The sequence below is a fragment of the Zootoca vivipara genome, chromosome 5, assembly GCF_965207765.1.
Source record: "Zootoca vivipara chromosome 5, rZooViv2.hap1.1, whole genome shotgun sequence".
NCBI classification, from domain to species: Eukaryota; Metazoa; Chordata; class Lepidosauria; order Squamata; family Lacertidae; genus Zootoca; species Zootoca vivipara.
Genome location: NC_142588.1, coordinates 9,686,854 through 9,700,056, shown reverse-complemented (window position 1 = coordinate 9,700,056; position 13,203 = coordinate 9,686,854). Strand labels below are relative to the sequence as shown.

The 13,203-nt window shown below is 47.3% G+C and overlaps 1 protein-coding gene across 2 annotated transcripts in view; it reads left to right on the top strand.

Moving 5' to 3' along the window:
- The window catches only part of ARHGAP22 (Rho GTPase activating protein 22), a 30,138-nt gene extending 19,436 nt beyond the window's left edge, over positions 1–10,702 (top strand). The window contains exons 3-7 of one of the 2 annotated variants that reach the window (XM_035137486.3): positions 2,920–3,052; positions 4,549–4,622; positions 7,309–7,430; positions 7,685–8,540; positions 9,973–10,702. In XM_035137486.3, coding sequence (XP_034993377.3) covers positions 2,920–3,052; positions 4,549–4,622; positions 7,309–7,430; positions 7,685–8,540; positions 9,973–10,201 — 1,414 coding nt within the window. In that variant the 3' untranslated portion in view covers positions 10,202–10,702. The remainder of the gene's footprint in view (positions 1–2,919; positions 3,053–4,548; positions 4,623–7,308; positions 7,431–7,684; positions 8,541–9,972) is intronic. The other variant, XM_060275117.2, reaches the window with a different exon arrangement.
- Positions 10,703–13,203: the final 2,501 nt, after the last annotated feature.

Sequence of the window (13,203 nt, the reverse complement as noted above, 5' to 3'; positions counted from 1 at the left end):
GCATTCCTATGGGATTCGACTTACAAATTTTTTCGACTTATGGATGTGCGTTCGGAACGCATTACATTCGTAAGTAGAGGTACCACTGTAGCAGTGTCTGTTTCTTACCTAGACCCCAGGTATGTATCACTAGTAACACAGACACCATCTCTGGGGGGCCTGGGGCAGGGCCAAGGGACCCTCAATTATTTTTATTTTTGCTTTGGGTGCCTGGCCGACAGAACTAACATGTTGTGCGCTGCATTTGCCATTCAAATGGGGGTGGTTTTTTTGCCGCATCTTGTGATTGATTATGTGGGGGGGGGTGCTTACCTGGCCCCCTTGGGCATAGCCAGGATTTATGGTAGGAGGGCAGACTTCATGCTAGCGGGGGGCAGAACCTCAGTTCTTTAACTGTTTTTATTCATCTACTTGATTTAGGAGGGCAGCTGCCCCCTGCCCCCTCTTGGCTACACCCAGGCTGCCCCCTATATTTTATCCAAGTTGGCACCCCTGTTGGGGGGCCCAGATCCCCTCAAATATTTTGGGGTGGGGCAAAAGGACCTTGGCCCCTACGAGTTGGCTCCTATGATAGGAGGGGAAAACAGTGGCTACTTTTCCTTCCACGGTGGTTAGGAGGCTTAAACATTATCAGGTAAGTAGCGGCGATGCTGGTCCATGGCAGGTAGCCATCAGCAAGCATGGTGTAACTCACAAAGCAACAGCAGCCGCTCAAAAAGCTGTTGTGCAACATGTGGGAGAGATCAGGGTCATGGTAGGACAAAAAGACAGAGACAAGGGAAAGTTTCCTATAGTCCCTTTTTATTTCCAAGGTTACAGAGAGGGGGGGTATAGAATGCAGCCTCTTGGATAATGCCGTTGTCCCAAGGGAATCTCCACACCCACTGAGCCCCTTGGGCTTGCCGACTGGAAGGTCAGCGGTTTGAATCCCCACGATGGGGTGGCTCCCGTTGCTCTGTCCCAGCTCCTGCCTACCTAGCAATTCGAAAGCACACCAGTGCAAGTAGATAAATAGGTTAGATAAATAGGTACCGCTGCGGCGGGAAGGTAAACTGTTTATATGCGCTCCGGTTTCCTTCACCATGTCCTGTTGTGCCAGAAGCAGTTTAGTTCTGCTGGCCACATGACCCGGAAAGCTGTCTGTGGACAAACGCCGGCTCCCTTGGCCTGAAAGTGAGATGAGCGCCGCAACCCCATAGTCGCCTTTGACTGGAGTTAACTGTCCAGGGGTCCTTTACCTTTACCTACCTAGTAACTTCTAGGGTTCCACCACCCCAAATTATATTTTATGAGGTTCCAACATTTTTAACATATGTTGTACAATCCAAAATGCATTTAATTTTTTCGCCCCTCTTGTTTTTGTCAACTCCCAACCCTGTTTCCTGTTTCTCCCCTTCTGCTGCACCCTGCCTTCTCCCTGTTAAATCACAACCACAAGACTATAATCTGATTCCTTCTGTTGCTCACAGCTCAAATCCTGCTCACGGGTTCATCATACTATACTATTTCTTTAAATAGTCGGGGGGAAAGGCACCCATTCTTCCATAAAACGCCCATTGTTACATTGTCTTAAATCTTGCTGTTAATTTTTTGAGGGGTGGGAATTTCTTCTTCCTTCCACTTCTGCACATAAAGAATCCCAGCGGCGGTTGTTACATACACAAACTACTTCAATTTTTTTTAAAAGTAACCTCTAGGTTAGATTACTGTAACTCATGATGCAAGGGGCTGTCTCTGAAGACTGTTCGGAAACTTCAGTGCGTGCAGAATTCAGCAGCCAAGTTGCTCACCGGGGCACCAATCCTAGCCCAACTGCACTGGCTGCCAATTAGTTTCCGGACCCAGTTCAGAGTTCTGGTTTTGGCCTATAAAGCCTTAAATGCTTCAAGAATATGATACAGTAAGCCCCCAACTTATGCATATTTAATTTTTTTAAGAAAACTAACTAAAAAGAGGGCAGGAAGTGCCCCCAGGGGGAAAAGACATTGGCAATCCCACCTGCCATTGCACCCGATGTGTTTCGCCTATACATGATTTTGGCTTTAGGTGCAATCCCTGGAACGTACCCCACACATAAGTTGAGGGTTTACTGTACTCCGCCTTGTGGAACGCCCTCCCACCAGATGTCAAGGAAATAAACAACTATCAGATTTTTGGAAGACATCTGAAGGCAGCCCTGTTTAAGGAAGTTTTTAATGTTTGATGTTTTATCGTGTTTTTAATATCCTGTTGGAAGCAGCCCAGAGTGGCTGGGGAAGCCCAGCCAGATGGGCAGGGTATAAGTAATAAGTTTGTTTGTTTGTTTGTGTTTGTTTGTTATCAAGCATCTGAAGTCCTCCTCCAACTGCCTCCTCCGTGAGAGGTCAGGAGAGAGACAACACGAGAACGGGCCTTTTCTGTGGTGGCTCCGTGTTTGTGAAACACTCTCCCCAGGGAGACTAGCCTGGTGCCTTCATTATACATATTCAGGTGCCAGACGAAAACTTTCCTCTATAACCAAGACTTTGGCTTTCAACAATCTGTGACCTTTAGGAAGTGAGTGGGATGTTTTTAATGCATTTCTCTTTCCTCTTTGCTTCCATGCATCTATATGGGGTTTATCGTCTGTTTGGTTATGTCACTTGGCTCTGGACAAGAAAAAGGGACTGACCACTTAGATCAGACACCCCCAAACTTCAGCCCTCCAGATGTTTTGCACCACAATTCCCATCTTCCCCGACCACTGGTCCTGTTAGCTAGGGATCATGGGAGTTGTAGGCCGAAACATCTGGAGGGCCGCAGTTTGGGGATGCCTGACTTAGATAAATAAATGTGTGTTTCAAGGTATCTTCCCGTGTTTTCCAAAGCCTGTCCATCTTTGCCAAGGGCAACTGCAGAGTTTCTTGCTAAAACTTCCTTTTCCCCCTTCCTTTCTTGCAGCAACACTGATGTCCACACGGTAGCCTCCCTCCTGAAACTCTACCTCAGAGAGCTTCCAGAGCCTGTCATTCCTTTTGCCAGATATGAAGACTTCCTCTCCTGTGGGCAGCTGCTTTCCAAGGACAAAGGAGAGGTCGGTAAACACATCGCAAACTCACGAAAAAACCTTTGTGCAGAGATCACTCAAACTGGGGGTATTTTTAGAAGGTGATGAATTCTAAACAATATTTTTATTATTATTAAACTTCTTTACCTGCCCTTCACCAGGAGGTCCTAGACATGTGACAGCAATATAAAAACACAGTATTAAAATCAGTTAAAACAAATTGCCATTACGGGATAGGTGCCTTAAGTGGGGAGGGAATGCCTCAGTTTAGGGACTGCCACAGAAAATGCCCCTCCTTCCACCCCCATAACTTCTGAGGTGGAACTACCCAGAGGAACCCCTCTGCTGATATTAATTCCCAAGAGGGGGTGTAGGAAAGGAGGGGCTCTTTCAAATATGTAGGGTTTTTGAACCCTAATGTGAGCACCTCGAATTGGGCCCAGAAATGAACTGGCAGCAAGGTGCAGCTGTTTTAAAATGAGGGCGATGTGAGATTACCCCTGCTGGTAATCCACCTGCTGAGTTTCCGAGTCGTCTTCAAGGGCTGCCCCACATCAAGCGCATTGCAGTAATCCCGCCTGGAAGTTACGAGATCATGGAATGCAGTGGCGAAGTCATCTCTGTCCAAATGGGGCCATAACTGGTGAACCAGCCATAACTGGAAAGGCACTCTCCTAGCCATTGAGGCCACGAGTCTTCAAGTGGTAAGGCTGGATCCAGCAGTATCAGCAGGTTTGTGGGGAGATCGCAACAAAGAATACAGCGGGAGACAGAATGTGGATCCGGAAGGTCGCCCAGAACGAAAGCAGGCGCCCCCTTTTATTGAAATTTTAAAGAACTGTCAATGTTTAACCAGAGGTGCATCCTTCATCCAATGACAATTGGTCAAGCCCCAAAGAGGTGGTGTTCTTGCATAGGTCACATCCTGCCAACACCCCAAAAACCCACCATAAGGGAAGTCCCTGTTTCTCACGTTCACCATGATCATGCCTCTGTCACCTGCCCACTCCTCAAACATCCCCCTCCTCTCTAACTCGTGATCCCTGGGGGATTTTCTCATTGCCATTTTCTCATTGTCTTTCTCTTCACCTGGGTCTGACCCTTCAGGTTTGGACTAGCCTCCCCTGTTCTATCCTGCTCTAACCGGTTCCATCAGGATCCTCCCAACTCTGGCCAGTCCAGTAGTGACCTGCTGCCCTCTAATGTCCCCCTGACCCAACTTATGGATGCGTGTTTGTGCATACTGCGGTACAGGAAGGTTTGCCAGCACTGTACGTTGTGTTTGACAGCTGAGGGTTTTGACAGCTAGCTTTCTATCTGATGCGGTTTGCCAGCATCAATCTAAAATCACTGCTACACAGGTTAGGCGCTGCCTCGTTCCAGGGGAGGACAACTCTGTCCAGAACTACAGACTAATCGATCTCCCCAGGTGGCCATTGAATATGGGGGCTGATTGTGTGTTTGGCCCTAGTTATGGAACTATGGAACTTAAGTGTTCATTCTGCTTTCGTCCCGTCCCTCAGGGTACTCAGGAACTGGCAAGGCATGTGAGAAGTCTTCCGCAGGCCAACTACAATCTCCTCAAGTACATCTGCAAGTAAGTCATGTTCATGGGAGGAGGGTGGAAGTATTGGCCTAAGCAATCTTTCCTTTGGTGTTGACAACAAAGACCAGACAGAAACCTTAGCACTGAAGCACTGGGGGCGCTATCACCAGAGGGGTTACTGCCCAACCAGTATCGGCATGAAACCTTCTTCTTCTGGGTGATGGAACTGATGGTCTAACAGAGAGATAATCATCAGCAAGAGCATAACTGCTTGAATGTCCCGTGCATGAGCACCTTTGCACTCTTTCTGCTCTCCCAAATGATGGGCAGGGCATGAAGGCTCAGGCTTACACAGTTCCATAATTGTACTCTGCCTATGTGATCTTGACAATTGCTTGTCTATTCAGGGGGACAAGCATGGCAGCATCCCAATTTCTACTCACAATGGCTTTGATGCCTAGAGATAATAACTTGCTAAAGCAACTCTCTCTCTCCTCTGCTGGAGGTTGAGGACCACAGTGCAAGTGATAATGAACACCAGGACCTCATCTAGGTCAGGATGAGTATCCAAGGCAGGCATCCCCAAACTGCGGCCCTCCAGATGTTTTGGCCTACAACTCCCATGATCCCTAGCTAACAGGACCAGTGGTTGGGGAAGATGGGAATTGTAGTCCAAAACATCTGGAGGGCCAAAGTTTGGGGGATGCCTGATCCAAGGTGAAGCAAACTTGGACTATGGGTGCAGCCCTCAGTGGGTCCTGCTTGTTGAGTTTGGGTCTCAGCAAAGGGTTGGAGTCAACTGAAGCTTTGGAAAGGCCATCAGGGCTTGCCCTTCCAACGGCTCCAACCCACTGGAAGACCTGTTTGCAGTATTAAAAGAAGCTGTAGCCTATTGTGGCAGTCACATGCACCTGGGTGGTGGTAGAATAGGAGAAGCTGCAGGGGAATCATCCTCAGATTCTGGAGATGATGGGAAAGGCACATCCTCAAGCTGGAGCAATGTAGAAAGGAGAGATGAGCTAGAAAGAGTGTTGCTGACGCCTGTCTTGGGGGCGACTTGCACTGTTCTCCTAAACGTTAATCATAGCAGTGCCTTCATTCATTGGTTAACAGGACTAAAAGGTGGTAGTAGACTAGTTTCTAAAAAAAAAACCACAGCAACAGTTGGTCAGAATAGCATCTGCACTTTTTGCCTCACATCTCTAGTTCTATACGGGCTAGAGCAGGCTTCCTCAACCTCGGCCCTCCAGATGTTTTTGGCCTACAACTCCCATGATCCCTAGCTAGCAGGACCAGTGGTCAGGGATGATGGGAATTGTAGTCTCAAAACATCCGGAGGGCCGAGGTTGAGGAAGCCTGGGCTAGAGACTTGCTTTATAAAAATTAATGGTGAGTAGTCACAGAAATCGGACAGTGGGAAATATTCAAACATACTTACCTTACAGACCTTCAAAGTAGGCCCCCTCTGACACAATGCACCATTGACAATGTTGGTAGAACTGTTGGAAACTTCTGGAGAAGTCCTCTTTTTGTACTGCTCTCAGTTCCCTCGTCACAGCAGCTTGGACATGTGGAATGTTGGGAAATCTGTGCCCTTTCAGTGAATATTTCAGTTTTGGGAAAAGAAAGAAATCCGGTGGGGCCAGATCGGGAGAATATAGAGGGTGGGACGACTCAGTAACGATTTCACGCGGAATGCAATTCTTCCGCCATCATTTGGACGGACAAACGCCAATCTCGCATCAATAACTCACGAACTCTGTTGACATTTGCCGCCGTTCTGCTCGTCGGCGGTCTGCCAGACCGAGGGTCATCTTCGATGGTTTGCCGCCCTTCACGGAAACGCTTAAACCGCTCATACACTGTATTTCAAGTTACAGCTTCATCTCCGTCCACAATTGTGAGCATTTTGTGGCTTTCCGATGCCGATTGTATTTCTCGCTGTCCGATTTCTGTGACCATTCGCCGAACTTGTAGGTCAAAAGGGCACGAGTACCATGGCTAGAATCTGCAGCTAGGTGAGGAGGGGCAGTGCCACACACCTGGCCTCCTGGCAGCAGCGTTGGTGTCACTTACTGGGAGGGGGAGGAGGTAGTGAGGGGTTGCGCACTGTGTGGGTCCACCAGCAGGAGTGCCAGATTCATTCTGCCCGTGTGCCCTCCCTGTACCAGCCTCCCTTCTGCCTCTCCCTGGCAAGTGGCAGAAACCTGTTGCCAAGGAAGTCAAGTGCACTGCACCGCCTCTCCTCAATCCTCACCAATAGCTCCTGGCTAGAATCTGGGTCAAACCTGGCACCATGCCAACCTTGTGCTGAAGAGACACATGGCACTCCTTCACAGGTGTGGTGGTAGTGGTGGAAAGCAGCTGCAAGAGACTGGAAGCTTCATCAGAGGAATGGCAGACGGAAGGAGGCCGCTTACATTTTTCTCTTCCCACTATCAAATCACCTGAATTTTTGATCTCTTTTCCCTGATAGGTAGGAACAGGGTGTGTGGATTTTGAGTTAAAGGGGTAATCTCTTGGGCTTTCACTGCCTATCATTGCTGCTTTTCGTAAAAACGTCAGGAGACTTATCTTGTATCTCCCACATATTCTAACTTGACCCTTAGTAAAGAGAGCCATGGCAGTGACATGAGTCTTGGTCTTCTTCCTCCACCGAGTCTTGGTCTTCTTCCTCCACCGAGAAGAGTTGGTGGTGAATGTAACTTTGTTCTCTCTTGGGTGGGCTCTTTTCAAGATTTCTCGATGAAGTTCAGTCTCACTCGAGCCATAACAAGATGAGTGTCCAGAATCTCGCCACTGTATTTGGACCAAATATCCTTCGACCGCAAGTAGAAGATCCGTTAGCTATAATGGAAGGTATGCACTTTATATTCCTAAGGTTCCGATGCATATTTCAGGGGTGTCTGGACAATTTCAGGAGCTATAGAACCTGTGACTATTCAAGTTTTTGAATGCATAGACAAAATACCAAGTCAAAACAGACCCATTGAACTCAGTGGTCCAGGTGTATTGGTTTTAGTGAGTCTGCTCCGAGTATGGATATCATCGCAAATGTTTGCAAAGGATTAAGCTGGCTGTCTCCACCTAACTTTCTTAACATTACCGCACAGGTACTTCCCTGGTCCAGCACTTAATGACTGCTTTGATAAGCGAGCATGGTCAGCTCTTTGGTGCCTCTCTGACGGAGGGCGCCGACCAGCACCCACATGGCACTATAGACCATCTCTCCAAGGACGGCAAAGCGGACTGCGAGTTAGAAAGCCCCACGGTCAACCCTGTGAGCCAACTCTTCAAGGCAGCATCTTCTGCAGCTAAGGGAGCTATTCAGGAGCAGAACAGCAAAGCAGACTGCAGCCTTCCTGCAACGAGCCCCGGCAAGAGAAGGCAAACGTTGCCCGCCTGGAAATACTCCTTTCGGCAGCAGGGGGCTGGGTCGCTCAGTCACAAACTGGGAAGCTCCTTGCTGGATAGCCCCAGTTTCCCTTCCGGTGGGAACTGGCTCATGAATGGACTGTATTCCCTTCAAGGCCATTGCAGGCCATCCTCAGGAGGGCGGGCCACAGGTTCGCCTCAGAGACTCTCCACCTACGACAATGTCCCCACCTCCGGCCTCTCTCTCAGCACCCACAGCAGCACCAGTGCCACTTGGTCGAGCTCATCCTGCGAACTCTCTCTCGCCGTGGATTCCGTCAGCAGCTGCCCTGCCTGTAGGGCGAGCGACTCCTCGGCCTTGAGCTCTCTTCAGGTGGAGTGGGCCACGGCTAGTTCCTTTCTGCAAAGCGAAGCCTGCTTGGATAACAGCGCGGAGAGGTCAGGGGCGTCCTGCAGCGGCGACAGTGATCAAAACAATGGGACGTCTGCTTCCAAAGACTCCGCCCACTGCTCTGGAGCCCTGCAGAGTCTTGTCGCTGAGCTGAAGGCAGAGCTGAGCAAACAAAGGATTGCATATGACTCCAGTATCAAAAGGTAAGCGTTCCAGAAGGAAGGCAAGTAAATGCCTGAGAGTCAATACAAGAGGTTCTGAATGGTTCTTTCTGGGGTTGTTTTTCCAGCTGGAACTCACCGGAACTGAGTTCCAGCACCTCTCAAGTGGGCTCCATTGCCATTGTAAGATAACATTGTTCATGGTGAGTTTCAGCACCTCTTTTTCTAGAAAAATAGCACTAGTTTAGGGCATTTAGAGAGTACGTTTCAGGAAGACTATTTAACAAGAAGTACCATGCTCATGCCAGGGATAAAGACAAAGGACAAGAGGGCAGCTTTTGATTCTTGCCAAGATTTACTTGGATCTGGGGTTTCCCCCTCCTGCCTTGGAGATGTTGCCTTTTTGGAAGACTCTGATGGGCTGACAATTGCACACATTCCCCCCCCCCCAAAAAAAACCAACCCAGGGGAACCAGGGAGCTTAAGCCTCAATGCCCATGCTTTGATGTCAGCATGCACTCAGGGTGCTTCATGATGAAGTAATTTCACTTCCTCTATATCAGGCATTCCCCAAATAAGAAGCATCAGAATGCAGCAGACCAGGGTCTGAGCATAAAGCAGGCATGGCCAAACTTGGCCCTCCAGATGTTTTGGACTACAATTCCCATCTTCCCCGACCACTGTTAGCTAGGGATCATGGGAGTTGTAGGCCAAAACATCTGGAGGGCCGCAGTTTGGGGATGCCTGCTCTATATCTCCTAGTGCATGGTTTCACAAAGAGAGTTACAGAAAAGGTATTGGTGCCATGTAGATTTAACATTTTGCAGATACATTTAATAAAAGGTTGGTGTTTCTGCACAGGGATGGGTGAGGATATCCTGGGGATCTTCCAAAAGGTATTTTGTTTTCCCACCACTTCAATAGGGAAATACTACATTTTTAGAGTTACCAAGTAGGTAAGGTGAGCAGTCTGCACCTATAGATTTACGTGCAACTGAAAAGTTTGCATACACAAACTGAGGGCTGGTCCTGCTGTACATCAAGGGCTGGATCTACAGCTATAAAAAACGCTATAAAAAATACAGCTCCCAATGGAAATTTTCATTGACTTGGAATTGCTGCTCTACAGCACCATCTGGTGTCACATTTTTATAACGTCTTTATAATGTCACATAAATTGACCTATGTAGCTAAGTCCATAGTGATATGACTTGCTTCCGATGGCACCATGTGTGGGAGATAGATGAACACAGGAATTGGTGTAGTTTTAAAAACTGCTGTCCCTGTGTTCTGTATTTGGGCTTTACTTCAGGCAGAAAAATGTCTTGCGCTAGTACAGTACAAGTTGGTTGGCTGTGTCACTATGGGGACATGACTTTCCCAGGCTTTCTACGGCAGGTTGTCACATCACAGATAAACATGTGGCAGCATTTGCTGCAAGTTTAACTTGTTCATGCTCTCTCTTGGCTTTAAGGATTGAAGAAGCAAACACGGAACTGAGGAAGAGGGTGGCAAGATTAGAAGAAGAGCTCGATCAAGAAAAGAAGAAATACACAATGCTGGCGATCAAGTTGCGGAACTCTGAGAGGGCTCGGAATGATGCAGACAAGAGAAACCACCTCCTACAAGAAGAGATGGAAGATTTCTTCAAAACTTTGGGGGATTTGACTGCAGAAAGCCAGATGGCCAGCACCCCGAAATAAAGAGAAGCCACCAGCCAGATTCCTCCTGCCCTGCTCCCCACTTCAAAATGGCATCCCTCCATTTTGCCCGAGTTTGCTTGCAGTGGTATGGAAAAACTTTTGCTAAATTACTGGCTTACAAACATTATCGTATTGAACTGCCAGAGTTGTTAACAGCTGAAGACAGATGATAGATTGGTGAGGAAGACGTTGAACCTCTCATCTTGAAAGCAAAGGGGATTGTTATCATTTCTGGCAGTATCTTTCTGATGGTCCAGGGCAAGCGTGATACTGTGCATGGTTGCAAAGTGCCTGAATTCTGCTGAAGAATTGCACTGTCTTCTCCTACTCGGGAGCACAAAGTTCGGTTTGCAACGTTTAACTGATCTGCTAAATTAAAATGAACTTGCATAGTCAACATTTCTATCCTATGCATAACTGCTTGCTTGCATAATCAATACTGCCAGCTTACGGTGTCAACAGCAACTGATTATTATGAATTAAATTTGCATGCTGCCCTTCCTTTGAAGGTCTCGGGGTGGTCCACAGCATAAAACACAAAATACCAACACAAAATGCACAATAAAAGCAAGCTCAAATTCAAACCAAATCAATAAAAACCCGCATTTTAAAAGCCATAGAATGTTAAACCAGCCAATGGCCTAGTTGAAATGGAACGTTTTTGCCTGGTACCTAAAGATGTACAATGAAGGCTCCAGGTGAGTCTCCCCAAGAGCATTCCACAAGCAGGATGTGAGCAAGGAATCCCCCAGGACTCCGGCATCTCTCAGACTGCATTATTTTATGGAGTTCCATTCACCAGAAGGGACAACCCTGCTACTGGTTCACTTTTTTCAATTCTCTTCAACCTCCAACAGAAGTCTAGGATATGTTCTATTGATGCCCTTTCCAAAACAAGCTATGTTTTAGGAAGACCTCTGTTGAAAGGTTTGGAGTTTGACCCACAATATCCAGCTGCCCAAAAGCCACACTATTCTCCTCCTCTGGTGTGGTTTTGCACAACATGTGGCTTAGGGTACCTAAGTAGGCCCTACTTTCTGCCTCTACTACTTCTGTTGGACATAGTGGGGAAAGGGCTGTGGTTGTATTCTCAGATGGGATAGGGTAGGCAACAAGGAACATGCTGGAGGCCCCGGACAAATGTAAAGTGCCTTCAACCGAACGACGGAATTTGAGGGACCTGGTAGGCAAAACAGTATTTAAACAGTTCAGAAACCTTCACGGGTTTTGCACAAATGGCATTAAGTTCATTTCAGGGAAACCAGGCAGGTGAGACGCTGGATAATATATGCACACAATAAATGTATAAGAAATTGCTTTTCTGGGATCAGGGGAAAGAAAGATAAGGGTGTCTGTAATCCACCGCCCAATTTCCAGACGTGGTTAAGCTTCTTGAGAATCTCACAAGCAAGATGTTTAGCATCTCATGGAACTAGTTTGCTGCACTCCAACAAAATCCATACATTTCCCATTGGAAATGGAAGGGGTTGTACAGGTGGGCTTTGAGCGGGGCGGATCTCTACATTGCAAAAGGAACTTTTCTGGCATGCTGGAGGGGGGAGTGTAGCTTAGTGGCACCCTCTTTCCATTGTTTTGGCCTTTTGTCTGGGCTCCTCTGGATTCTTGTTCTTCCATCTACTTGGGTGTTCCTTTTTAGACAGCTGGGCTGATACCGTAGGACAGTTTCGTAGGACCTGTAATCCTCAATTAAGGTGTTGATTATTTTTTCCAGCTATAGAAAAAGGAAATGTTCATTCAAGACACCACTCTGGCCCTCATTCTGTACTGTGGGCTTCAGGTTAAAAAACTGGCTTGGGAATTGTCAAGAGTTGTCAAGTGGGCTCCCAAAAATTAACAAATTTGCATCATTTTTCAGACCAGCTCTAAGATCTATAACCACACTAGATATGATGGCTGCTGTAAACTTTGGTTTCAAGATTTGGGGGCATCAGAATCTATGATCTGGGCCCATAACGCCCTCACTGGTTCCAACATCAAAGCACACCCATTCCTCAAGGATCGTAACAAGACACACATTTACTCATTGCCAGGATGCCATGGTTCAAAATTAAAGTAAACAAACATATTTAACATAAATAAGAGCTTTGTCAATCCCACTGCAACTAGAGGGAGAGGGTGCCAGTTCTGACCACTTCCCCCCAGCCCTTTAAAGTGTGGTAGCATTTCAGCTTAAGCTGGTAAATAATAATAAATAAATAAATAAATAAATAATTTATTATTTATACCCCACCCATCTGGCTGGGTTTCTCCAGCCACTCTGGGCGGCTTCCAACAAAATATTAAAATATAATGGTCTGTTAAACATTAAAAGCTTCCCTAAACAGGGCTGCCTTCAGATGTCTTCTAAAAGTCAGATAGCTGTTTATTTCCTTGACATCCGACGGGAGGGCATTCCACAGGGCGGGTGCCACTGCCGAGAAGGCCCTTTGCCTGGTTCCCTGTAAGTTGGCTTCTCGCAGCGAGGGAACCGCCAGAAGACCCTCGGCGCTGGACCTCAGTGTCCGGGCAGAATGAAAAGCACTGCTATTGTTGCCTGTGGTTTACACATTTATTGCTTTTTCATGCTAGTCTCTCTAGCTTTGCAGTTTCTGACCCCAGGAAGTGGAGAAGAGAAAATGAGAATGCCCTATATGAATCAACAGCTCTATTTGAATCTCTGGGAATTCACTAGCAGAGTCACCCGGGGGCGGGGGGGTATATAGCTGGTTGAAAGAATATTGAAAGAGAAGAAAGCCTGGGTCTACAAAGGCACCATTATATTCTGGGATGGAAAGAGGTATGGAATTGCCCTACCTAGGGTAGTAAGGGGCAGGGTTAGAGAGGGGAAATGCCAGTATATCACCAAAATCTGGACCACATGGCAAAGTTTCCCCATTTCCCCCTACCCACCTGCTAAATCTACTGCCTGCCATTCTGTCACTTTCCAGAATGGCAAACAATGTGAAATCACCCAATCCTGTTTTCTCCCATGCCGCCTGAAA